At 36.4% G+C, this 25,801-nt stretch overlaps 2 protein-coding genes across 4 annotated transcripts; one reads left to right on the top strand and one right to left on the bottom strand.

Annotated features, from left to right (window-relative positions):
- Positions 1 to 38: 38 nt before the first annotated feature.
- On the top strand, positions 39 to 14,858 carry LOC124161078 (BRCA1-associated RING domain protein 1-like). 2 transcript variants are annotated; one of them, XM_046537250.1, is made up of 11 exons: positions 39 to 141; positions 333 to 437; positions 853 to 1,410; positions 2,115 to 2,478; positions 2,606 to 2,686; positions 5,957 to 6,156; positions 11,315 to 11,527; positions 12,221 to 12,327; positions 12,420 to 12,541; positions 12,775 to 12,982; positions 14,266 to 14,858. In XM_046537250.1, exons 1-11 carry the CDS (start codon positions 95 to 97, stop codon positions 14,460 to 14,462), a joined length of 2,202 nt encoding a protein of 733 aa, XP_046393206.1. In that variant the 5' UTR covers positions 39 to 94; the 3' UTR covers positions 14,463 to 14,858. The 2 variants fall into 2 exon arrangements, with proteins under 2 accessions (XP_046393206.1, XP_046393207.1); XM_046537251.1 differs by having other exon boundaries at positions 67 to 437.
- Positions 14,859 to 18,205: 3,347 nt separating this feature from the next.
- Positions 18,206 to 23,116, bottom strand: LOC124160283 (cilia- and flagella-associated protein 300-like). 2 transcript variants are annotated; one of them, XM_046536110.1, is made up of 6 exons: positions 23,006 to 23,116; positions 22,845 to 22,926; positions 22,281 to 22,353; positions 21,513 to 21,682; positions 19,945 to 20,117; positions 18,206 to 18,595 (listed from the first exon to the last, which is right to left on the bottom strand). In XM_046536110.1, the coding sequence occupies exons 1-6, from the start codon at positions 23,092 to 23,094 to the stop codon at positions 18,403 to 18,405; spliced, it is 780 nt and encodes a 259-aa protein (XP_046392066.1). In that variant the 5' UTR covers positions 23,095 to 23,116; the 3' UTR covers positions 18,206 to 18,402. The 2 variants fall into 2 exon arrangements, with proteins under 2 accessions (XP_046392066.1, XP_046392067.1); XM_046536111.1 differs by lacking the exons at positions 18,206 to 18,595; positions 19,945 to 20,117 and adding an exon at positions 20,271 to 20,415.
- Between the last annotated feature and the right edge of the window lie 2,685 nt (positions 23,117 to 25,801).

Here is a 25,801-nt window from a genome sequence, read left to right as displayed (position 1 = left end):
CAAAAACAAAGTATAAACGAAAATAGAAGTTCCTCGAATCATCGACTGAAATTTTCCCGCGCATGAACTGAAGTCCAAGTAGTCGTATCTATATATGTTTTTGTCTTTCTATGAAATTTTGTGGCAATATTTGCATCGTGTGTACGTCATTATTAGTAATTATATTTGACAAGTTCAGTGCAAGTTGTTGTAAACATTTCTAGCTGACTTCACTATCGTTTATTACAATTTTGAATTCTTCTGTGTTGTGTTGTCGCCTTTTGGTTAATGGAATCTTTTTTAAGTGAATTGATCGTAAAGATGGCATCGAATTGAAGGAATTAATTTTTTAGTGTTGGAAGTACCCGGCGAATTATGGCCTCCGTACAGTCCACAAAGTGGCCGTTGACTTTTAAGGCCTTGAAGGAGCTTGAGGGAGATTTAGTGTGCTGTAAATGGTAAGCAGGGAGCTTCATTTTCTTATTTTAAGCTAAAATATAATTGAAATATGCAAATTGGGTGTGAATATTTCGCCAAATATTGATTTACATAGCTGTAAAACATATCAATTCGTAAGTTAAAACCACACGTATCTCAAAATGTGGCCGGTCTAAGTTAATAGGTACTGCTAATACTATTAATAAAACAAAATTTAAGCTAAAAACAACTCTTTGTTTGCAAATGTATGCCTCTTTTTCAGTTATTTTTTGTTTTTTTAATTTTAATTTAAATTATATACAATGAAAAGAATAAATGGTTTTTTTGCTCTACTTAAAATTTGCCATTTTTGAGGTACGTGTTGTTAGAACTTAGTCATTGATATGTATATACTTTGTGATTGGCTACATATTATTCATCAACCATATTTTCCAGTTTTAAACTTGTAGTAAGTCCTAGAACATTTCGGAACTGTCTACACTTCTTTTGCCATGGCTGTATTAAAAATAGTGTGAATTGTCCAGAATGCCGAGTTCCATCTTCAGCTAAGGATATCTACCATGATGAATTCGTTGAGAAATTGACAAATTACGTCAAGAATATTGAAAAGGCCTTGGGATGCCTAAGTGTTACAGTTGATCTAGATAGTCCCAATTCTAAGAAGAATGCTGATTTAGAGGCCAAAATCGTCAGCGAGCCAGTGGAAGGAAGAAAGGCTTCTATTCAAAGCGTGAGTGAACTTCTTGTGGACTCGGATGCGGATAATGGCGTGAAATCAGTGAAAAGAACTAAGAGGAAAAATTCTAACTTAACACCAAAAAATGTCAGCGAGTCGGGGGGAAGAAGGAAGGGATCAATTTCTAGTGTGAGTGATCTTCCTGAAGACTCGGATGCGGAAAATGACTTGAAAGGTGCTAATGGAGCGAAGAGGAGGGTCGGACAGCGACGCAACGCACAGTTGAGCAAAAAGTTATCCTCTGTGCCCCTAAAGAGGTGTGTATTTTATCCACTGTTTGGGATTTTGGGCATTTCTGATAAGTTTACTGCTGATGAATTCAATTGCGGCGAAGATGGCTATTATATTATGCCTAAAGGTTGAGAATTTCACACGGCTCATAAAAGGCTGGGTTAGTTGGAAGGTGTTGGCCGAAGTTCGGCCATGGTCTGACTGGTTTTCAAGTAAAAAATTTATGGGTAATGGAATCAAGAATCTTGAACTAAAAGCTTGTTGATTTGATCATCAATTGACATCTTTTATGGCTTCTTCTACAGTCTACTTTTCTCCTCACTCTTCTCTCCTCGATTTTCAAAATAATTTCTGAAGTGATCCATCTTTTCTCCATGAATCCAATTGATTTTCTCTGTCATATTTATTTTTCAAATATTAACGCTTCTTCACCTTTACTCTGCTGTTTCCCTTTCCCATCTTCCCACTACTACTCTTTGCCATCTTGTATGTACTTAAGTCCTTTTATTTGGCCTTGTAAGAGATGACATTCTTTGTAAATATCATTGGAACTGATGTATTTGCCCTAGCATTCCTCCACTACCCTCTGTCCGTCCACTGCAATATCCACCTTTCCTGAATTTTCATGCAGCAACAGCTTATTTTTCTATCTTTTTCCCGGGTTTTTTCATTTGTAATGTAAACCTTTCCGCACATATTCTGTGTAATCAACAAAAATTTATTTCTTTAGAATTTCAGATGAACCTGTGCTGAAAACCCCCAACCCGTTTGATGACACCCAAAATGAGGCATCAAATCCAAAACTTCCTTCAAATGCCAATGTTCCCCTTGGTTTAGATTTAGATTCATCTGTGATAGTACCTGTTGGGAAAAGTAAACTCGTCAAGTCATCTGTTAGTGCTAGATTAGTGCCTAAAATTAAAGAAGGCAAGAAAATGGAAACTCAAGATGTAAATTTCACCACTCCAGTGAAAAATTCAAAGGAGAATAGACAACATGACAGTCTTGTCAAAAACGTCTCTGACACAGCCAGGAAAGCAGCTAATAAACGAAATGCCAAAGGAGAAACACCTTTACAAGTGGCTTGTAAAAAGGCAGGTGGACAAATCACTAAGCATACTCATTAGAATATCTTTTCTTGTCTGTGCGTGTTATTAGCATGTCTTTTGATTGTAAAAATCTTAGAAAATGAAATTTTATTGAGAGACATTTATTTTTCAGGGTATTCTGAAGCAAGTTCAGGAATTAATTGCAAATGGAGCTAATCCCAATGTGAAAGACAATTTCGGTTGGACGCCATTGGTAAGAACATCTATATACATATTAATTTTTTAAATCTTACTTATTTTCATTTCATTCCTTATTAATGTATTTGCTTTGAAATGAATACTTACATTAAATGAATAATATACTTCATAGCATTTTTACAAGATGAGCAATGTGACAGAACTCTGAAGGCCCAAAATATGAAAAATTTATTATTAAGAAGCTAATATGAGTTCATCAAATTTACTGCAATTTTGTATATTGTTAATTAAGGTTCAATGGAGCTGTCTTCATTCATTAAAACTGCATGCATCCTTCCTACTGAAAGTTCAAGTGAAATTGATAGCAACAGGTTTTAGCTATATGGTGAGGAAATTTATTATATTCATGGTAAAAGATTAAAATTGTGTTTTCTACAGTAATTATATTTTCAACTGCACAACTCATTTCACCTCTGTAACATATTCATGTCCATTGCTAGGAATGTAAATGCGAGGAAAGGGATGGGGAAGGGGATGTGTCGTTGGATGTCTGTTTAGGACTGTGTGTTTGATAAATGGAGGGTATACAACTCAGGTGAGAAAGCTGAGGAGTGTGGGAAAGGGGGAAGAGTTACGGGGATATGTGTTGGGTTATAGGGTGTGCAACTTGTCCGACAGAGCCACCTCTGGTTGAAAATCATTTGAATTGTAACGATTAGCTGAAGTCAACAAGGCTGGGTCTGGGGAAGGTGGGAACAAGCCAGATATTTTGTTTGAATGCTGTAATTTACCAGGGTTCCACTCAACCGTGAAGACCTTAAAACCGTGAATAATCCGTGAATTTCGTCTACCGTGAAAAAACCTGGAAATAGCCTCGAATTCCATCATAAAACCTTAAAAATCTCTCAAACACATGGAAAAAGAAATACAATTGACAGATCAAAAGAAAAAAAAGATATTTCAATCATGTTTCAAGGCCGAGCCACATACAGACACTATCCACACGTTTATCTCCACACGTATTTTCGAAGTGCAATTATTGGTCCTTGTGCCATGACGACACATTGATCTTGAGCCTGTGATTGGAAGACCGGCGCACAAAGTTTCATTAACCCTGGCAAAAAATAAGACACTTCTGTACTTCCCTACCTCTCTGCTCCCTCCATTTTGCCACTCACAACCTTAAGCTTCACCTAAATTTTGATATCGATTGGTGACGTCATGAGAAATAGCACTTTCATTTCTACGTTTGCCTGTTGCGGTTGATAAATTTTTAGTTAACGTGCGGGCGGTGATTGTTACATCAATATTTCTGCCTAAAATGGCCTATCAACAGACGGTGAACTTGACGATATGTAGACCGTGAAAACCTGGAAAAAACCGTGAATTTTATAATTCAGTTAGAGTGGGAACCCTGTTTACGCATACAACAGATACATGTTTTCCATCAGATACACAGCACGAGACTCCCCAAGTCTCTCTGCCATCAAAGCTATGCTCAACGCCTGCATTGTCCTGTGACACTCGAGGTCTCTCTATTTGTCGGAAATGGTAGCAGCATTTCACATAACATGTGCAACTTCCCATGGAGACTGGATCCCACACCAAGATGTTACAAGGAAATTAAAATCCAAAGTTTGAATTCTTGATAATCAATTGCAATGCAAGGGAATAATTTGAAGGATCGAAAGCCAATGGGGTCATTCACTGATTTCATTTCATGGTTGGTTGTGATAGTTTTCCAAATAAAAAGACCTGTATTTTTAAGATTTGCAATGTGTTACATACTTACTATTCCAGTCAAAATCAGTGTTAGGAAAATCAATGCTCTTAACCCTTTTGCCAGGAGGTTGATGATGTTACGTACTCATGCCAATTGAATCACAGCTTTTCAGAAACTTCAATGACGGTGTGAATAAGGGTGAATGGGGTAGGGAGATAAATTTGTTTTTTTTTGCAGATTTTCGATAATGCATCCAAAATGCTTGAAAATCAGCATTAAAAAACATATTTATGTTTAATGAAAATTTGTATGCCTTTTATTCGATTAGCATCGAGTGAAACTTATTTATTGAACAATCTTTCTCTAACTATGTAGGAAAAATTGAAATGCATAATTTTATTCTAACTGAAATAGACTGGATTCCAACTGAAATAAATTGGAAAACATTTAGAAACTCAAAAATTCATGAAAGTTATTGTAATAACCAAAGCTTTTATTCTGTAAGAGTGGAAAGCCCTCATCATTCTCCCGTACAACCATATTTCAAATGCTTCCAGCCGTAATTTCTCAGCTGCTGTCATCGTCGTCACTGCCATACGGAAGCAGGTTGTGACTGAAAGTCCTAATAAATTGCTTTGTGACTTAAGTACTAATTGTTTAAGCTGTAAGAAGACTGCTCTTTTCTACTTACTATTTCCTCCTTGCTTAGTCCATCGTTGGTCACTTGGCTACCCATATCAGAACTTCTTCACCACCTGAAGTTCTCAGTTTCCTAGTTTCAGGTTGGTCTTTGTGTCTTCTCTTCTACTGTAGACCAATACATTTTTCTTCGCATTAATTTTCTGCTTGTATCTAGTCATTCAGTTTTCTATAATTAATGGAATTTACTTCTGATTTCTCTTTGTCTCTTCTGTGATTTCTTTATCGTCAGAAATTTGCAGCATGCCAATTTTTTCTGTGGATTTTCAATTATGGTGCTTTCTCTTTTATTTCATTGATAGTTTTTAAAATGGAGCAGTTCTAGTTATAGCTTAATACATATTAGGAATGGCTCCACTCAGTTAATTTTTTGGAATATAAGCCCTTTTTTGATATGCCCTGTTGCGCATGAGCCTCAAGTGATTCATTGTTGTTTGCTCTCTTATTGTTTAATTGGAACCCTCAATAAAAAGTTCTCGGTTAACCAGTAAATCAACCAAGACTGAATGTGACATCACCAAATCGTGAAAAAGTGCATGGCAAAACCCCATTTTGAATGTTAAACTTGCAAGGAAATGGCCAAATTTGGAAGATTGCGATTTGTCATCTCTCATCTGTGGAATCCTTTAAATGAATTGTAATTTTGGGTCAAAGTGAATCGCTACATCATGTGTGTGAATTTTCCTGGAATTAACTGCGAGGAGGATGGGTATGCTTTTATCAAGCATTGAAATCCATTGAAAATGTACATATTTGGTGCTACTTAAGTATGATTCGGAGATTGGATAGTGGTAATTATGTAGTCGCTCTTGATCGGCATTGGTGCAATATCATTTTAGAAAAATGTGTGAGATCATGTCCTTAGGTGCAAAGATTTATCTAATTGTGTGAATTTTATTTCAGCATGAAGCAATTCAATACAGTCATATTGAAATAGTTAAAGAATTGATTGAAAAAGGAAGAGCATCAGTGAATACTCCTGGTGGTGAAAACTGTACTCCTCTGCATAAGGCTGTTGCTCTCAATATATTGGAAGCAATCAAACTTTTATTGAAATATGGAGCTGATCCGAATCTGGTTGATATTTATGGAAATATTCCAATGTAAGTTGAATTTATTGATGGATGACATTTCACAGAAATGGTACTTACGAACTTTAATTGTATGTTTTATATTACAAATGCACAATAGGGTAGTTTCCTTCATCAAAGAAAACGAAAGGCATTGATTACGATTCGTTACCCACCATTAGTGTATTCATAATATACAAATTATTTGGTTTTAGAAATCCCAGTTCAGACGAATGGCAATGGTCAATTTTCACCGCATTTGAAAAAGGCCAGATTGACGCCCATGCGATGCCACTCCACGTGACGTCACAGGGACCTAGTTTCTATACGAGTAGATAGGAGTTTTACATCGTCTGAGATTACCAATGCATGCATGAGGCACAGAGCTCAGGGAAATATGTCTTAATAATCACCTATTAAAATTGCCTAAGGTCGGAAAGTTTTCTTTGTTTGATAGGGTAATAATAATCCTTATTTAAGCCAAGCGCTATCTGCTAGCAGGGTACTCTGCTACCTGCTAGCAGCCTGCATCGTATCAGCGCTCAAAGCCTCGTCCCAAGGTCACCTCACACGCTGACAGCGAGAACCAGAAATACGTCACATGGCGTTTTCCCAGCATTCATACTTAGCCGTCGCGTTTTCGTGCGCTTGAAAATTTTCACTTTTCATTCAATCGCGAAAAATAGATATCGTCATTTAAAAATCTAAAACCGTGAAATACGTACTCCGGGAGTAATAATCTTTCGATTTAGGCAATAAAAAAATAATAGGAAACCACCCTATTATTGCCGTGGCCTCGCATGCGGTTGAATATGGTCCAAAAGAACAGGAGATTTTGTTGCACTCGGGCATGTTTACGACGTTCCCAGTCAAGGCCCAAATGGAGTAGAATGGAATAGTAGAAGTGAAAGCAGCAGGGAAGTGGAAGTAGAGATAGCAGGAGTTATAGCCAGGTACCTGCCTGCGTAGACAATTTGCCTTAAGTCCTGGTTTCCTATAACCACTGCTGCACGATGGCATTATTGCTCGCCCGTTGCCTTCACGGGAGTTCCATGCTCCTCTTCCAAGCATCGAGGTGCGGGATTGGGCTCAGTGATTATGGATCCGCGTCCCGCAGCAGTTAAATCCCAGGCAACTTGTGCGAGACATGCCTACTTGGCATAGTGCCTGTCAGTGTAGGGTCCAGCATCTTGCAGTGGTTTTGAAGCATTTGTGCAAACAACTTTTCTGAATCCGTGACCTCGCAGCCACGGGTGCGTGGTTTTCGGAAACCAGGTATTACATGTAGCAGTAAGAATGCGAGCACAATCCATCACCGTGAAAAAGATTACGGTTGGAAAGAGAAAGCTTTTAACGATTTTGGAAAGCAATCTAAAATAAAAGACAATGTGCGTAGGTAATAATAGATGGTTTGATTTATGTAAATTATAGTGATGGGTCGATTCCAAAATTTTATCGATTCCGATCCCGATTCCGATTCTGACATTTCGATTCCGATTCTACCGATACCGATTCCATCGATTCTGATGCCATAGGCTCCAAGAAAAATATCACTTAATCCCAGGCAACAAGAAAACCACTTTAAAAAATATTACTCTGTGAGGAGTCAGTTGACAAAAGCATCTTTCATATCTTCACTATATAATTAAAATATAATAGCTAAATTTCAAAACAGAACATACCTGAAAAGTGGTGTTACATGAAAGGTATCACTTTAGAATATTAGCACTCACATTTAAATTTAAATAAAAGTATCTCCTTTAATATCTATCTTTTATTGATAATATCTTATCATTATCAATAATGTCTGACAAATTTAGTCTCCTTTTACAGACTTTAAATTTTTTGCTCAGAAAGCAAAGCATCTTCACTCTGTCAGGATAAAGCCTGTTGCATTTTACATCACATATTTTTCCTGCAGAACTAAATGTCTTTCACTGAACACAGTGGATGTCGGTATGGCAAGAAACCTCTTTGCTAATACTTTCAGCCTTGGGTAGGAGATACAAGCCTTCCAGTATTTCCCAGGGAAGGAATTTGGTGGTGCATTCATCTCTGATAAATAAGCTTCCACTTCAGCTTCAACAGTGTTTGCTATGGTGACTTTGGGTACTTTTCCAAATGCATAACTGTATCTTGACCATATACCTGTCACAGGCTCCCTATTCTGCATTTGCTCCTTCGGAATATAATAGGGATTTCCAAGTAGCACTTTTTGATCTCGAGTCGAGTTGAATATTACTCGCGAGTATCGAGTCCAGTATGATAATTTCTGAACCAGGCAATACAGCAATGCATACTACAATATATTCTACTCCAATTTTCTATGATGAATGTCTAGCCTAATGTTAGAAGGAAAATATAATGAGGATCGTTGATGGTTATTGTCAGAAGTAGGAGATGAATGAAAATTAATGTGTCTTCAACAGTTCCATAGGGACAATTGAAATTAATTAACCCCAAGCAATATGTCGACCATATATATGTATCCAAACTACAAGGGAGAGCCCTGAGTACAGTAATTTTCACAGCTATAATAAAGATTACATACTACGTATATGAATCATGTTGTATTTGTCCCTTTCAAATTCTCAAGCAGAAAAACCAATTATTCTACATGCTCAGCCAGCAGGTTTTGACGTCTCCATGTTGCAGTATTACTGCCTGCAGAAAATTGCCTTTTGCTACGCACTTGTATGACTGGGCAAGTACTTTCCTACCATAATTGCAAGATTTCGGAGACTTTGGAATTTTTATCAAAAATTATATCAAAGATTTTTTTTGGATCTTGAATCTTCATGGAATTCAAGTGGATGAAGCGAACTAATTATAGAACTAAACTTTAGTTTTGTAGAGCCAAAAAAATTCTATACTTCTCACGTCATTTAATCAACCTTAAAATCTCTTGCTTTTTTTTAAGTTCAAGAAAGAAAGTAAACGCTACAAATGAATATCACATCGGACGGACGCAGTAATAAAAAAAGCTAAAAGAGCCTTGTGGTGTGAAAACCCCCCTCCGAGCGACTCACCTTGGCGAAGGTGGAAAGGGAAAAAGGGTATCGGTTGTTGCCTTTCACGGAAATAGTTCATTTTTCTCTCTCTTAAGCATGCTGACTTAATCTCTTCACTTTACTTCAATACCCGAGCCATATTTCTTTTGCGTGGGATGGTTCCGAAAAATATCCAATCCTTATAGTATTTTCACTCGAGTAATGCGCTAAATGGTCTTGTCGATCTATAATTAATCATTTTTAACATCCTCAGTTTAGTGTTTTAAGTCAATGAAGACGATTATCCATTCTTTGAACGACGATTTTCAAGACTAATGTTTTAAAAAACTTGAAAAATCGGCCTCAGTTACCGAGCCTCAAGAGTTCCGCGGCGTGTAGCTCAGCCTAGACGCGCGATTGAAAAATCGCTCATATTTCCTTCTTCGCAAACTTTTTTTTTCCACGATTTCTAATTAGTACTCTTTAGAAATCTCTTCTTTATATAGTGGTTGAAATTTTCCGAGTTATATTTTTCGTAAACGAAAGATAATGTCTACTTTATGTCAAATTTCCCGTGAAAAACGGGTCGGCCATTTTGCGTTGTAAAACCAGACAGATGAGAGCCAAAATCTTCAAAAGTCATTGAAAGTACAGGCAAAGCACCAGGTCAAAGGAATATTGCATTTTTTATTCCATAAAAATCATACCAACGCAACTCCACCTCGATAAATTCAAAGATTTTCGAGAAAAAACGAGATCGCGCGTGGTTTTGAAAAGGTCATGTTTGGGCCACTGTATCTCACTAAAGGGTCGTATTTATGTAAAATGGCATATAAATCTATAATTGGTTATGATTTATGAGTATTTTCGCTAAGTTTCAAGTCTCTATCCCCAAAAAGGTCATTTTGGACTTTATTCCAGCTTTTTCCGATTTCAGACCAGTGTGCGCCGGGTAGGAAGACGATCGGCCGTCGCGGTTGGCATAAAGGTATTCGGCGCCCACGTCGAAAACTATAGTGTATTCGGCAAGCTGAAACTACCAGGCCAAGGCATTAAAATGACTTATCGGCTTTAAAAACTGCATTATTACATGAGTTTTATGATAGCGCATCCTGTCGGCAGATTGCTGGACCTACTAGCCTCGAAAGCTCTGTAACCTTAACCACCTTAACTACTCGGCTCGACATTCGTAATGCTACTCGAAACGCTCGAGTCGAGTACCATCTACTCGACTCGCCTTGAATTTTCGAGTACTCGCACTCGCTAGAAGATATGTGTTTTCTTATTACGATTACGTGGCGCGAAAATTCAAACGACTGTTGGAAACGCGGTCTTAAATAAATTTGTGGTTTCAAGTACTACAGGAATCGGAATCGATTTTTTACCTTGGCAAGTACTCGTTTTCGATTCCGGTTCTTGGTCAAGAATCGAAGAATCGAGGAATCGAACCGACCCATCACTAGTAAATTATGATAATTACGAGAAATAAGAGTAAAGTTTGGATTATCTGTGTTTTCCGATTATGCGTGTCGCCTCTCCCCACGAGGCCAGATAACCGGGAGTGTACTGTAATTCTGCAGGTCTTTACATGGATAATAATCGTACATAGGGATAACTCCAGCAATGAGACTCCATATCACTTTTTCTATTCTTGGCATGTCCTGTTTCAGTGGTGCTGAAGACATTGTGGCACCACCTTATGTGGAAAACCTGAGTGTCACCCCTATAAATTAGGCAGATGAAGACAAAATACGCTTGAAATTTTCCCACACGATTTGGCTGGGTCCAGTTATATGAGATCCAGCTGATTTTATCTGTATTTTTTTTTTATTAAACCAAAAATTCATCTGCATTAGTTACAAAAGAATTTATTTTGAACTACCGTATAGTGGAAAGTGTAACATTTATAAATGCCGGCAGCTTCAAAGGCTTAAAAATATCTCACAACTCTTCACCCCTATGGATGATTAAATTTTCAATGGTCCTAACTAAAAATTACTACAAAAATGATCATCATTATATCAATAAATATGCTCTTTATCATCATAAAGTTTTATGGATTAAGAGCCTGAATCAGATAGTTATGTGCATGGAATCTTTGCGCCCTGGAACTAAGATTCAAGAATGCAGACAATGATGAAGATGAATTGGGTGTGGGAGAACGTAGACAAACTAAATTGTGATGATTACCTTTGTTTCAGAGAATATTCTCAGTCAGATGAAGTGACCAGAATGTTGGAAAATCATGCTACTAGTTTTACAAAATACACCATTCTGGGTCAAGTGTCAGACGATGTGGATTTTGAAGAGGAACGTGTTGTATTCTTTGGAGATGGACTTTCCAAAAGTAACCAGAAATTGCTCTTGAATTTGTCCTCTATTATACCAGGATCAAGAGTTTCTCATTCACTTACGTAAGTAGCTACATATTTATATTTTTGTTTTGGACCAATTGCTTTAGGGGATGTAAATTCAGTTCTTGTTTATTTTTTCTAACTCCTTGAAAGAATTTTATGGATACCTTCTAATACTGATTTTAATTAATCGTTAAACATAGAAATTAACCTTAACAAAGATATTATGTACCAGTGTTGGGACCAAAATTTTTGACTCCCTGAAAGGACTGGGCGTCGATTTTTGGTTGATTTTTCAATCATTCACTTTTGAAACAAGTTAATTATTGGCTTATTTTGTAAAATGAAATGATGAAAGATGTTAATTTACTTAATATAAGCATTTTATATTTAAAGGGTCAACCATATTTTCATGCATAAAATAATTTTTAAGTCTAGTATACCAGTGAATTAGACTTGCAAATGTATTGGTAGTTGATGTATGTATGCTTTGGTGTGAAGAATGGAACCAGCTTCACTTGAAATATCAGTACATACTTCCTATTGAATGATAATTATTTGCAATATTTTCAGTTTCTTTTATAGACTAATTAAACAGTTGGCATTTTAATCGTGTGTGTGAAGTTGATGTTAATATCAATCATTTTCTAATGTTAGCTGTTAATATATGCTCTTTACTCCTACTATTCTACTTGTTGTTAATGCTGAATTGTGTTTAAGGGCATCATCATTGTTTACATTCTCCACTTTCAGGCCAGACGTTACTTATGTTGTAGTAAATGAAGACAATGGAACCTGCAATACCTCAGCAAATGTTCTCAGTGGAATCTTGTCTGGAAAGAATTTTGTTTCTATGGAATGTAAGTTTAAGTCATTGTTAATTTTTTAAATTAAAATTTGACTGTCATGCCTAATAGTAACTCATCATTATTAATTCTATTTAATGAAACAGGGGTGCAGCATTCCATTGAAGTGAAGAGTATCAAGCATCAAAATTGTCATGTTGTGAAGTCAACCAAAACCTACCCTTACGCCAATGGCATAGTTAGAGCAAGAACTTGTCTCAGGAAGCTGGTAAGTTTCATATTATACTTAGGTCAATAGCGTCTATAAAGTCATGATTTTCTGAGTGTTGCTTTCATTATTTGGAACCTTTTTGTTTATCTTGAAATTGCCTGAGGTATATCTGAGATGTAGGTATAATCATCTTAGATAAGATATTAACTAGCATTACTTAACTAGATTTATCAGAAGTCTTGTTTTTGATGTGTGCATTTTTTTGATAATTTTTTGGTTTCCTATATCAGTTGCCAAGCATATTTAGTGGCATGCATTTTGCCATATCATCTGTATGTCGTAACTTGACATATGACAACCTTAAGAAGGATGACATAGCCACTTTGGTTTCTTTGGGAAATGGGCAGTATCATAGTCGAGAACCAGATCCAGAGGCCATACCAATTCATGAGAAAACTGTTCCTTTCTATGCCAACAATTTTGTTGAGGAGTTGACAGGTTTGTATTGTTTTATGAATTACTCTTCCATGAATCTCATTTTTCAAATGGTGTCATGTAATTTGGCTAAGTTAGTACGCTAAATAAGTTTTTTAATGTTATGCTAATGTATCACTTTCTTGGTTGGTTTTGAAAAAAAATTGGAAGATTTTTACCATAATTTATTTCATCGCAATATATGTAATGCTTTTCGGGCTCTACCTAGCTAAAATAATCCTGAGGGAAAGAATGCTTACATTTACTTATTTTTTACATACTGGTTAATGATTAATTGAATTGAGTAAGAATGATCCTGATATCTAATTGTTACCGTTGTTAAGAAATACTTCATGGCAGATACAGCATTTATGGGAAATTAATTAGGCGACACTGTCTCAGGCAGTACTCTGTGGAAGTCAATCATACTGAGAGTAAAAGATTGAACACCAATGCAGCTTCCACTTAAATATGAAAAAAACCGTTGCCAACACGTGGGGGTGGTTAGGGTGGAGGAGGATTAAGGAGGAAGGGATGGGGGAGGGGTGATGAGCCGTTGTTGGGAGAGGTGAATCAGTCTCCAGCTCTGCCCGGGCGTCTAACCTGCATCCTCTCGTGAAGGGAGTACCGCAACGGTTGTCTCAGTGGGTGGGTAATGGGTGAGGTAAGGGAAATGTAGGAGGGGGGAGCGTGAGGGATACAAGTGTTCGTTAACCAGTTGGTCTGAGTTGAGGTGAGTCAGGATCTCAAGCTCTTCTAAGGCGTCTAATCTGGGCCCCTTCCTCTCGACATGCAGGACTTTTGTAATGAATTCACTGCTGTGGCCTTCTTCTATTAAATGCTTGGCAAATTGGGAGTTTTCCTTCTTGTTAATGAAACAGGCCCGGTGTTCTGCAGCTCTGGTGGCAAACTTCCTCCCTGTTTGGCTGATGTAGATGGCTGGGCAATCTGAGCATTGTAGCATATAGACGCCACTCTGCTGTTCTATCTTCTCTTTGTCCTTGTTGGAGCCGATTAAATTCTTGAGGGTGGTGTTACTATAAAAGGCGGCTCTTACTGTATCTTTGGGGAGCAGCCGCTGTATTTTTAGGGACAAATTACCCAAAAATGAAACTCTGCGCCACTTTTGTTTATTATCTGGTGCTATTTAAGTGGAAGCTGCATTGGTGTTCAATCTTTTACTCTCAGGAAATTAATTAATTCATTTTTTTGTCCCACCGCATATCTCAAGAAGTTGTTATTCTCTGTGTGGAGTGTTACCTTCTCAATTTATTTTTGGGCTTAGAGACTGTTTATGATTTTTACAGGGCTTGAGCAGGACCACCCACTGAAGAATTGCTCTCATGTGTTATTGTATCAGGATGATGATCCGAAAAATTTGACGCAGAGGGGAGATCCAAGCTTTATAAAATACAATATGGCCCATTTTAAGTCTCTGCCCATTACGTGGTTTGTGGGATGCATTGAAAGTTTCACTCTTTTGGATCCGTCTCCATTCCTTTAAGAAGAGGTACTGAGTTCTAATTATTAATAAATTTTTACTACTGATATAAGTTACTTTTTTATGAAGTTAATGGTGTACTTAGGAAAGCTTTAGTTTAACTTTTATGGCTGACAGTGACTTTCAAGGATTGGCAGAAACAGCTGAATGCTGGTATCTGTATTTTATGTATTTGTAGTCAATAACTTGATTTCTTGACTGTTGACTTTTCCACCTTTCCTCAGATATTTTATCTAGTGTTTGTTTCCCTGCTATGGCTTTAAAATGTTGTTTCTAACATCATTTTATTGATAAATATTTCTCTGATATTTTACCATGTTCTTATGCTTGCCTCAACATATTTTCTTAAAATTCTAGTTGTTACTTATTAAATAAAAATAAGCATTTTTTTGTTTTCTTTGTAGAAATGGTGAGATTTTATTTTTTTCTGATTATCATTAGAATAGGGTAGTTTCCTTTATCAAAGAAAACGAAAGGCATTGATTGCGATTTGTTACCCACCATTAGTGTATTCATGATATACAAATTATTTCGTTTTAGAAATACCGGTTTAGACGAATGGCAATGGTCCATTTTTATCCTCATTTGAAAAGGGCCAGATTGGCGCCCATGCGATGCCACTCCACGTGACGTCACAGGGACCTAGTTTTTATACGAGTAGATAGGACTTTTACATCGTCTGAGATAACCAATGCATGCATGAGGCACAGAGCTCAGGGAAACATGTCTTAATAATCACTTATTAAAACTGGCTAAGGTCGGAAAGTTTTCTTCGTTTGATAAGGTATTAATAATCCTTATTTTAGCCAAGTGCTACCAGCTAGCAGGGTACTCAGCTACCCGCTAGCAGCCTACGTCGTATCAGCGCTCAAGCCTCCCTCAAGGTCACCTCACAGGGCGGCAGCGGGAACGAGAAATATGTCACATGGCATTCATACTTACCCGTCGCGTTTTCGCGCGCTTGAAAATTTTCACTTTTTATTTAATTGCAAAAAATAGATATCGTCATTTAAAAATCTAAATGCATGAAATACGTACTCCAGGAGTAATAATCTTTCGATATAGGCAATAAAACAATAGTAGGAAACCACCCTATTGGGTCGAATCTCATGTTTCTCAAATTTGTATTTGAATATCAAAGTCAAATGCCTAATTAAAAAAAAATACATCTCCTGTATATTGAATACTGATAAGGCTGTTTTGCCTCCAAATTTAAACACATGTGAAAAAATAAAAATAGTATGGGAATACTAGCACAGAAATTCTTTAGGCCACAAACAGGTAAATAGCTAACACTTAATTGAATAGAGAGATTAAAGATCCATTGCTCTAGGAATATTTACCCTTCATCAACTTTGATCAGAAAGCACTTTAAGCATGGAAATTCAAATAAACCAATCAACGTAGAAAATATCACCACTTGCAATGGATGCTGGAAAATATACAACATTTCACTTACTCCATTATGAACGTCATTTCCATTCCCAAATTTCCTAAGCTGCCAGGGCTATGGGCTGTCATTCCTCTTTCAGGCGAGCCAGCATGTGCAGCTTGGAATTCCATCTTGCTGGTCCATCCTGTGTGACTAATCTGTGTGACTTAACACCCACTGTTAGTATTGTGCATTTAAGCACTTGAAGTGGATGGTTATTGTGTTTGAAATTCCCAACAGTTTTGAAAACAAACACCCTCCATAGTCAACATGTAACTGTTTAGAAGATGTATTGCTCCTGCTTGGCCGTTCTTTTTTGTTTTATTTTCTGTTACTCATTTTAGTCTTAAACAATCAGTTCGAAATTTTCAAAATATGGAAAATGGAAACGTGCTGATTTTTTTCTTGTGTTACAAATTTGAAAATTTTGTTTTTTTTCTCAGATTTAATAATTATATATTTGAGATACAGGTAAATGTAGACAGAAGTCTGCTCTGTATTTCATGAAAAGTTCAAGATGTTTTGATCTAGGTAGGATTTCAGAGGATTAACTTTAACTAAGGGAAGCACTCTATTTTTGGACGAGTATGTTTAAAAGCTACTGCTGTGAACAGAAGTATAGCACATGGCAAAAGACGCATGAAAAAACAAAATAACACATTTGCGACCACTATATAATGCTAACTTTCAATATTTAATTCCATCCATAAACCCAATTTACCCTCCTCTTAACTCTGCCCATTTTCTTCTTTCTGTTATGGACTGCAGCATCCCTTCGACTTTATTATGTCTTTCATCCACCTGTGTCTAATTCTTATCTCATTCAAAAGTTACCTTCACTAACATACTGTGTCAAGTTACTCCTTTTTCTTATTCTCGTATCCATTGTCCTATGTAGAATGGAATCATTTTTGGGTTTTCCCAGGTCAATTGTAAAAATGGTCAATGTTTCTTCTCTTCTGCTTCAGACCTTACAGCGATAATAATCTTGCCTACATTGTGGGCCAATATTTACCTGCATTTGGGAATGGATTTTGAATATTCTGAATCGTGTCTTGTTGAAAATTCTGAATCAACTACAGCAATCTAATATAAATTTGACTAAAAATAATTGACTCACAAAAATGGGTGAGATTATGAGCCCTAAAAATGGGACTCTGAGAAACTCGAGCATAATTTTTTTACAAATGGACACCACCTGTGAAGTTTTTAATGCTCTGGCAATCCATTTCCTTTCTCCATTTTCACCTCAAATGCCTGAAGACTGTTGGAGACCTAGAGAAGAATTTACATTTCTGCTCCTGTACCATTGATGTGTGTGATGCTAGATAATTAAAATATAGTTCATGTCTTTTCTGTCACCTTCAATCTAATAAAATATGTAATAGCCATGAAGCACACAAGCTCATCAATTTTCTTCCAGCAAAATACCTCATTTGATTATGCAATGTCTTCTGTAGCTTGTACCTACTGGGTTGTTACACATTCATTGTCTTTACACTGTGAGCTAGGATCATACCCATCACGTTGCGTACGGATGGCGAGAATTCTCGTCATTTTTTTCTCGAACGTTCCGGATGGATGACGAAGATTCTCGTCATTCAGGCGCGTCAACATAAACAATTTTAATGCGAACAATACGTATTCGTCGTTACGTTTTCAGTTGTTGTTCGTTATTCATAATGAAGCGATGCATCATAGCGTTTGATTGGGTAAAGTTATATTCTAAACATTAGCTTCTTAACCATGTTTAAACCAAGGGAATTACGCCCTAATAGGCACATATTTCCAATCTCGGCGTTCCTAGGAATTTAAATACCCCGGTACGCAACGTGTTAAGTGTATGGAGGGAGGCTTTGCCCTCTAATTTTCAATAGATTGTAATGAAGTATGACATTTATCATATCATTTGAAAATTTTGCGATGTAACTCCTTCATCCCCCACCCTGATTTTTCTGATGCCTTCCAAAAATACTAGCTGTCTCCTTATTGATGAATGTAATGGTGCTTACACCCCTCAATGGTGCAGTGGCTTTATGTAATTAGTTTCAGGAAGGAAGGTTAAGACAATGCATTTTGTTACTGGAGTAATTTTAGATTAACTACTTATTACCTCCTAAAATACCTTGATGTTAGGTGTAAATTGGTTGTGGAAATTGTGTATGTCCTGTTAAGAAAATGAAGAAAGACCATATTTTGTAGGTGGGAGAAATTGTGTGATTCAAATTATGACTGGTGCCCCTCCTGAGAACAGAAATTCGTCGAAAGAAGTGGGGAGAAATTTCAGTCCAAATTTGGAAGGAAAAGGGAAAACTTAGTTTTGAATCTTTATTGTTTTCATGCAAAAGTTACAAAAATACAATTGTAATAGGCTGTTATTAGCTAATTGTAATGCCTAATTATGAGTAAATCTTTGCCAAAGCAATTCTTAAATATTCCATTTTCAATTCCATGGAGCTTTTAACAATTCACCTCTAATAGTAAATAGTGGGAGTTCAAATTATGGGGTGCTTAAAATGAGCTTCCAAATTGATGTATAACACATTTGACTGCTCTTTTCATTGGATCAACAATAAGATAGCAAAAATTTTGAAGATGTTCAGCATCTTCTGGGAAATAGGATCTTCCATTTTTATCCTTGGCAACGACCCTGTACACCACTGATGTTGTTACGATTTTTTTGGTGTCTTGATCCTTGGCAACACTGCAAGAAAAATTTTGTTTTTGCAACGGTTTTGCTGAATTTTAATTTTTTCATAAAATGGTATTTAAAAGTCAATTCCAATTCGCAATAACTTAACTTTCATTTAAATAGAAACTGTGTTTTATGGACAATTTTTAAGATCATTGCATCTTGATAAATATTTATATTTCCTTGTTATTTATTGTGTCCTCAGTGTATGACATCAAATCGAGTCATCCTGGCCTCACTGAGTGAGATGAAGCCGTAGTAATGAATCACTTCACTCCTATTAGCTTCTACTGGAGGGAAACTTAGCATCTTTCTTGCAGTGGATGGGTTAAAATTCAAATTACATAGATCCTTCAGTGCTGTGATTTTTTACAAAATTTTTATGCAAAACAACTTGGTCACAATACTCCTAACAGGTAGTAAATAGCTGATTGCAACATCTAAACAATGTAATGTATGGGTTTTATAGCGAGGCAAAGTGGTGCATCAGCTAGTCATGCTGTATTACCCCTTGCGTTTATAACGGTCTGGTTTTGAAATGCCCTGTTTCAAGAAGGGAATAAAAGTGTTTATTGTTGTGTAAAGGTGCATATTTGCAATAAATACTGTGTTGCTAGCAGTTTGTGGGGAAAAAAAATGTAACTTGGTAGTGCGGATGAATTTTTTGTTTCAGTTTCCTTAATAAACAAATTTCTAGATAAAACAGCTTGGGAGTACAGTATGATAAGTGAATCGGATTAATATTTTAAACTTACAGCCTGATTTTTTGAAAGTATTTATACCCTGGTGACACTCTTGGTTTTGGGAATCGGTAGTGGATATTCAGTTAGAGTATTTTAGTTTTGAATGGGATAAAACTGTGGAAAGTAAGCTAAACTTCTCTTCAAGCTTAACATTTCAATATGTACATACATATGGAAGATTTGAATACCATTGCATTGTAAGTACATAGTAACTCTCACAGATATTATTATTAAGTAATATCTTCAGTCTTTATTTCATGGTATTTTTAACATTATATATGAACATTACTTCATTTTGTGACCACTTTTTAGGGCTTAAGAATATATGTAGACTGGGCCAATTCCTGCAATCTCTAGGGATAATTGAGAAATACTGATTACAGGCCCGATTATGAAGGAGGTAATTGTTTGCAAAGGACTGTGAAGTTTCCATGAACAAATGGCTAATGCTTATCTATCTGTGTTCTAAGGAAATATTGAGGTCCAACGAAGTAAGCATTGCCACCCACACTCCAAACTTAAAAAAATGAAATGTTTTTATGGGCTACCCTATTGCGGCTACCTTTTTGCCTGCTGCTTGAATTGTGAGAGATGCCCAAATAAAATATGATATCATACCTCACTAAATCTTTGTATAGAAGCTTGGTGACCTTCAAATATGGTGGCAGGGTATCCTCATATTGGCAGAGTTGGCCTCCAAGACAAAGATGGTAGAATAGGTGATAAATGAATTCATTTTTTTCGCTCTTGGAGAAAAGTTCTCTGTTCTCACTCTCTTCATCCAGTAACATCTGTGGGCACAAAGTGAATTTCATGTTAAAAAGTATGTTTAATTATGTATATTTGTAGTAAGTATATGTGTCAGTTCAATAATGAAACTAGAAAATACATTTTTCTGGTTATGGGTGGCATCTCTAATCCAGGGATTCATTTGAATTTTGATTTCTTAGATTTATTAGGATTTGACTGAATCTTCAAATCTCTGCATTATTTTTGCTTCTATCTAGAGGTTGGTTGAATGTGCTAGCACAGTTGGATTAACTCCTGTAATTCTGTTGGTCCCTGCTGCTAAGATTCTCTCTATTGTTGCTGCAGGAATAAAATTCCTCATTTATTACAGATTTTTCTGAGAGTTAAATGTCATTTATGAGGTGAATTATTCTGGAAAAGTGACATGAATGGTGTATCTAATCTAGGATATAATATAAATGTAATATTAGTACCTACAGGGGCACAGCTAGGAATAGGCTAGGGAGGGTTTTAGACGCAACTAATATTGTGGGGCATGGATTATCCACCAGGGTAAGCAGGAGGTGTGAGGGCCCTTTATTTAAGATTTTTAGCATAAATGGTTCAAAATGATGAGTTTTACAACTTTCTGAGGGATATTTTATTAATTCTATAAGTAATATTAATTCAATTACGCAAAATGGATTAAACTTAAAATTTCTTTGAGCAAAACACCCCCCTCGCTGCGCCACTGAGTACATACATAGGAATGAAGGTGAGCTAAGATTTAATAATTTGTATATCTCTTAAAATCTCATGTGGATCAGGGAATTGGCTGTGGTCAATCTATCACCGGCTGACTTTTTGTGTCATTATTTAAGATAATGCTGGAATTTAAATCACTCTGAGAGAATATCATGAAAAACCAGTGACCAGTTTTATTTCAGATGGTCTGAAATGTTTTTATGAAATCTGCTCTACAACCAAGCAGTTTATAAGTCTCTGTCACTACCTTAAGTTGATTATACTCTTAAAATTTTATTTAAGGGTAAGACTGTTTTCATGGTTAATAGTTAAGAAATGTCAATTGGGACCTATTTGTGAACCAAGATTACTCTTGTAAGTAGGATAAATGTTAAGCTGCATCATTTTTTGCGATAGAATTTATGATAAATTGGGGTGATGCTCATATTGATTGAAGTACTAGATTTTTAGTACTGTTGAACTTATGTTGAAGTGATGAAAATAAAAGTATAAACTTTCATATTTATGAAAGTTGATCCTATTATTTTCAACGCTTCAACTCTAAAAATTATGGAGAAAGAAATGAGGATTACGTGTTATCCATATGCCTTTCTATGTGAGTTAAGCAAATGCAAAGTTAAAACAACATGACTGCGTCATTTCTCAATTTTTTACGTATTGACATTTTTCTGTTGCTGTTTTAGGTTTCATACCTTTCGAAGTTCATCCCATATTTCAAAGTTTTCTATTGGCTCGCCAAGGCATTTGTTTATGTGTCCTCTCTTGTCTGCGACTTGTCTCTTTTCTTGCAACCGATCAAAGAATTCCATTGATGTTATGGTGCAAGGTATTTGTTCTATTTTCACGTCACCTGCTGCTATTCCTGAAATAAAGTAATCTGTATTAGAAGTCCTGATTTTTTTAGTTATTCAGCTACGTCTAAAATATAATGAAATACCTGGAGAACTAGGAGTTTTTGTATTTTTCTGTTCAACCGTGGAGAACTAATAGAATTGGAACTCCAATCCCTCTGCCCAATCCATTATGAGATTAACATTATCTGGCATCATGCCTTATTGTTCTTTAGTATTATGTTCTGTTCTTTACAAATACGTATTATTCTTTTTTTCCTAAAATTATAACATTGTATATTGCTTGTTTTTTGATCACTTAAATGTAGATTCCAAAATTTGTTTATTATGAGCAGAAATACAGTTTTTTCTCAGAGCAATTGGGTCAAAATGTGTTTAAACAATTTATAATTGAAAGAAGCAAACCCATCCCTGAAATACCTTGCTGTTGTGATAATATTTTATAAATAGATAGGAAATAGTTTCCAGAGTAAATGCATGTTTGCTTATCAGAGCATTAGAGTGAAATGATATTAAAACATTGATAATGTGCACATTCTAAAATAATCATTTACCGTAGAAGCCGATAATGAAAGGAAGAGGTTTACTAAAATTTATTTCAGCCATTACCTACTGGAGTCCAAACGTTGTTGTAGTCCACATTTTCCAAAGTGGTGGTCACTGTAGGGTCCTTGAAGAAGTCCTGAGGTATAGATTTTTCTTTATCAGAATTCAGTCTTGGTAAAAAAAATAAGGAAGAAATGGAGAACAGGAGCAAATTGTTTTAAAGGGATTGTATATTTTCTTTCACTTTTGTTTACTTTCTATGACTATACCTAAACTCATTTTTCGGCGTGCAAACATTGGGCTTTATGGCCTGATAAATTTCCGTTTCCTACCTTTTTCCAGGTGATTTTCTACCATTTACCCTTTAGATTTTGTAAAATTTTGTGGTTGTGCCAACCAAATTCAGTCACAAGTAATTGGCAATAGCCTTTTGGTGGACTTTTATTTTTTACGGCTTCTTCTGTTTTTGTGTCGTGGTGTTTAATGACAACAGTTTTGGTCGTGCGTCTTCAAGCCGTTGAGAGTAATGCCAATAGATAGGTATGCGTGGAATTTCCGTTCGTAAGTTCGTCAAGTGTTCAAGTAAATTTTAGTGGAATAGCCGTTCGTCAAGACGGGTGTACTTACCATTACGAATTGACGGCTGTCGTATGAGTGAAATTCTTCGTTGAAGCAATAGGTCTGTATCTTGAGACGTTCTTTCATTGACCTAAAGTGATAAGGAGTCACATTTTGAGTCTTGAAAAAGTACGAAATAAATAAGGCAGCATTTAAGAATTCTAATTAACCATTTCAGCAGCAACTCCTGCACTTCATTCTTGTCGAAACCATTGAGTTTTCTGTCGCTCACTTTCACGAAGGTATACTTTCCGTCCATGTTTGTCGCAGTTGTTTCCGAATTGTGGCAACCGTAGGCTTGACGACGCGTCGCTATGGGAGGGCATTGATCGAAATTGTTGAAAAAGTCCGTTGTTACGATGGATAGTTACAGCCGCGGATCTTGCCGTCAAGAAAAGTGACGATGCGAAAGTTCTGGAAGTGACTTCGCGCGATGGTTTTGTCCCATAATGTTGTTTATTGGGGCTCGATTTCTGAACCAGGGCGCTTAGAATTAGTGGAGGACTCTTTTAGGTGCCTGCTGGTTGCGGTTGCAGTGCGACAGGAGGGCGAGGTAGTGAGTAGCCTATAACTAGATTGCTTTTGGACGTGTGTGTCCATAAAAAAAATTGGATGCGGCGGTGTCAGGCGTATTTTTTGCGGTGTGCGGCTCGCGCCGATCTCCAAACTGATGTGCATACGAGGCGCATTATAGTTACGAACGGCTAATAATGAGTTCCAATAATTTATATATGCAAAGCTTAAGATTCAATATGGGGTGCATAGTTCTACATACACCTCTAGTACTGAGTATATTCTGCGGCAGGGGCGGACTTGGTTCTTTATTTTTAGAGGGGCGCGCTGCCTCCGAAACGCCTTTGTGGTATGCAATACCTCTCAGCGATAATGCACTTGGTTTTTAATAAGCGTAGATTCAGATATTCATGAATTATTTTTAATCATCGCTTATTAAGTTGTTGAAGGAAAAACTTTCATATACATTGCTATCTTTCCAATTTTCCCATAAGTTACGGGGGTTTTCCACTGGTTATAGGGTACTCACGATCTTATTTTCAGCAGCCTCGGCCTCGTCACCGCAGAATAGACGAGCTTTCGGTGTGGATTGTTGAACCCTCACGTTTTGACTCTTAAAAAAAGTTAATCTTCATATTATACGGCAAAACTGTAATAATTCGCAGCGGTTTTATTTGATTTGTTTTTATCTGGCCCAGATGAGCCACAAAAGCTCATGGGTTGCCTTTGACCAGGAACAAGTTCTCGGGTTCACCTCCGGTAGTTGTGAATGATGTGAACGATTGCAGGTACAATTATCATGCCTTACTATTAAGGGATTGAAGTGATCTTTGGGATAGCGGGAACGACTGTTTTTGGGGGGGGAGGGGGGTGTTGAGGTTTCCAGGGAAGATATGAAAAACTGTTATTATGAAAGCCCCTTTAAATTCGTTTTGGTTTTCATTTCTTCCTGTAAAATTTTATTTTCGGTATGATGTGGTATTTGTATTAGGCGACCAACAGCTTACTAAAATGAAATTCCCTCCAGAAGTATATCAATATCTCCCTCTCGTATCTAGTGAGTGCAAATGATTACCGTGTATGCACAGTCGGCGAATATATGCAGTGAATAAAAATAATCATTCATTAATCTCAATCATCATATTTTTAAAAGTGGAGTTTTAATTCAGAATTTCATTTCAGACAAGATGAAATTACTTGCGCCATTGTTATTTGGTTTGTTTGTTTGTTGGCTATTTGCGCCATTGCAACTGGTGGAGAGAAACCCGGCGGCGCAATGTGGTACCAAATCGAAAAAAGCTGGCCAAAATTAATAACGTCGTAATTTTACCTGAAATAGCAACAAAAGTGGATGTCCCTTACTGATTGTGATCGTCTGAATCTGATTTTTCGCATTATTTTTACGATATCTCTTCATTTTAGCATTTTTTGAACTGTTATTATTTAAACAATTTATTAGAAAATCTCGATATAGATGTCATTGCGATTGGCGATAACTTGGTGTTCATGGAGAGCTTAAAATAGTATAGTTTTAAGGTAAAAGATGTATAAATTGTTGTTAAAACCCATTATAGAATTTACGACATGAAATTGGTGAGATTCGAGCCCGCGACCATCAGCATAGTCGGTGAGATACCAAAATCGGAAAACTACTCTCACATATACATTTTCAGCTTCCATGTATTTGAATAGTCACATTAGATTAAATAAATTGACTGATATTAAGAACATTGAGGAAAATAATGTTCGAATTGCAATAAAATCGCTTTCAATTATCACAAAAAACGAATTTTAAAAGAATCGTCGTCCGATGTCACCCTATCGGACTCATTGTCGCAATACGAATCACTTAAAAATTAGCAAATTTTTACCTCGCCTGATAGGATGACCTCGTTTTTTGTAACTCCTGATGTTATTAAAATGTATGATTCAGATATTTAAAGGAGTCTTGGAAAGACATCTTCGTAATTTAACATTCTTGAGGATTTTCTTGTACGCTGCTCTCGGAATTTCCTCATGCCTATGTTCCTGGCCTCCAATGTTTTCTCCGTTAAAACTTCAATTGTAAGAAAGGATTCTTTGGAAATTGCTGTTCCATGTATGAGCACTTAATGTACCATGAGCAACATATAATACCAACCATAATTGATGTACAGCTCAGCCATTTCCTGAAGGCTTCATTATTTATCTCATAGCCGCAGGATAGTGATTATAACATCACTGAAAGTCTATGGATAAGTCTTTCATCGATACCTGTCGTGAAAATTGCAAATCACATTAATAACTAAATTTCATGCATATAAAGAACCTGTTGGTAGATTTTTCAAAATTATGGAAACGGGTCCAATATTTCTTACTTATTGATTATAATTTTATATTTACACGTAATTTCATCTTGTCTGAAATGAAATTCTGAATTAAAACTCCACTTTTAAAAATATGATGATTGAGAT

The sequence above is a fragment of the Ischnura elegans genome, chromosome 6, assembly GCF_921293095.1.
Source record: "Ischnura elegans chromosome 6, ioIscEleg1.1, whole genome shotgun sequence".
NCBI lineage: Eukaryota > Metazoa > Arthropoda > Insecta > Odonata > Coenagrionidae > Ischnura > Ischnura elegans.
This window is presented reverse-complemented; position numbering and strand designations above follow the sequence as displayed.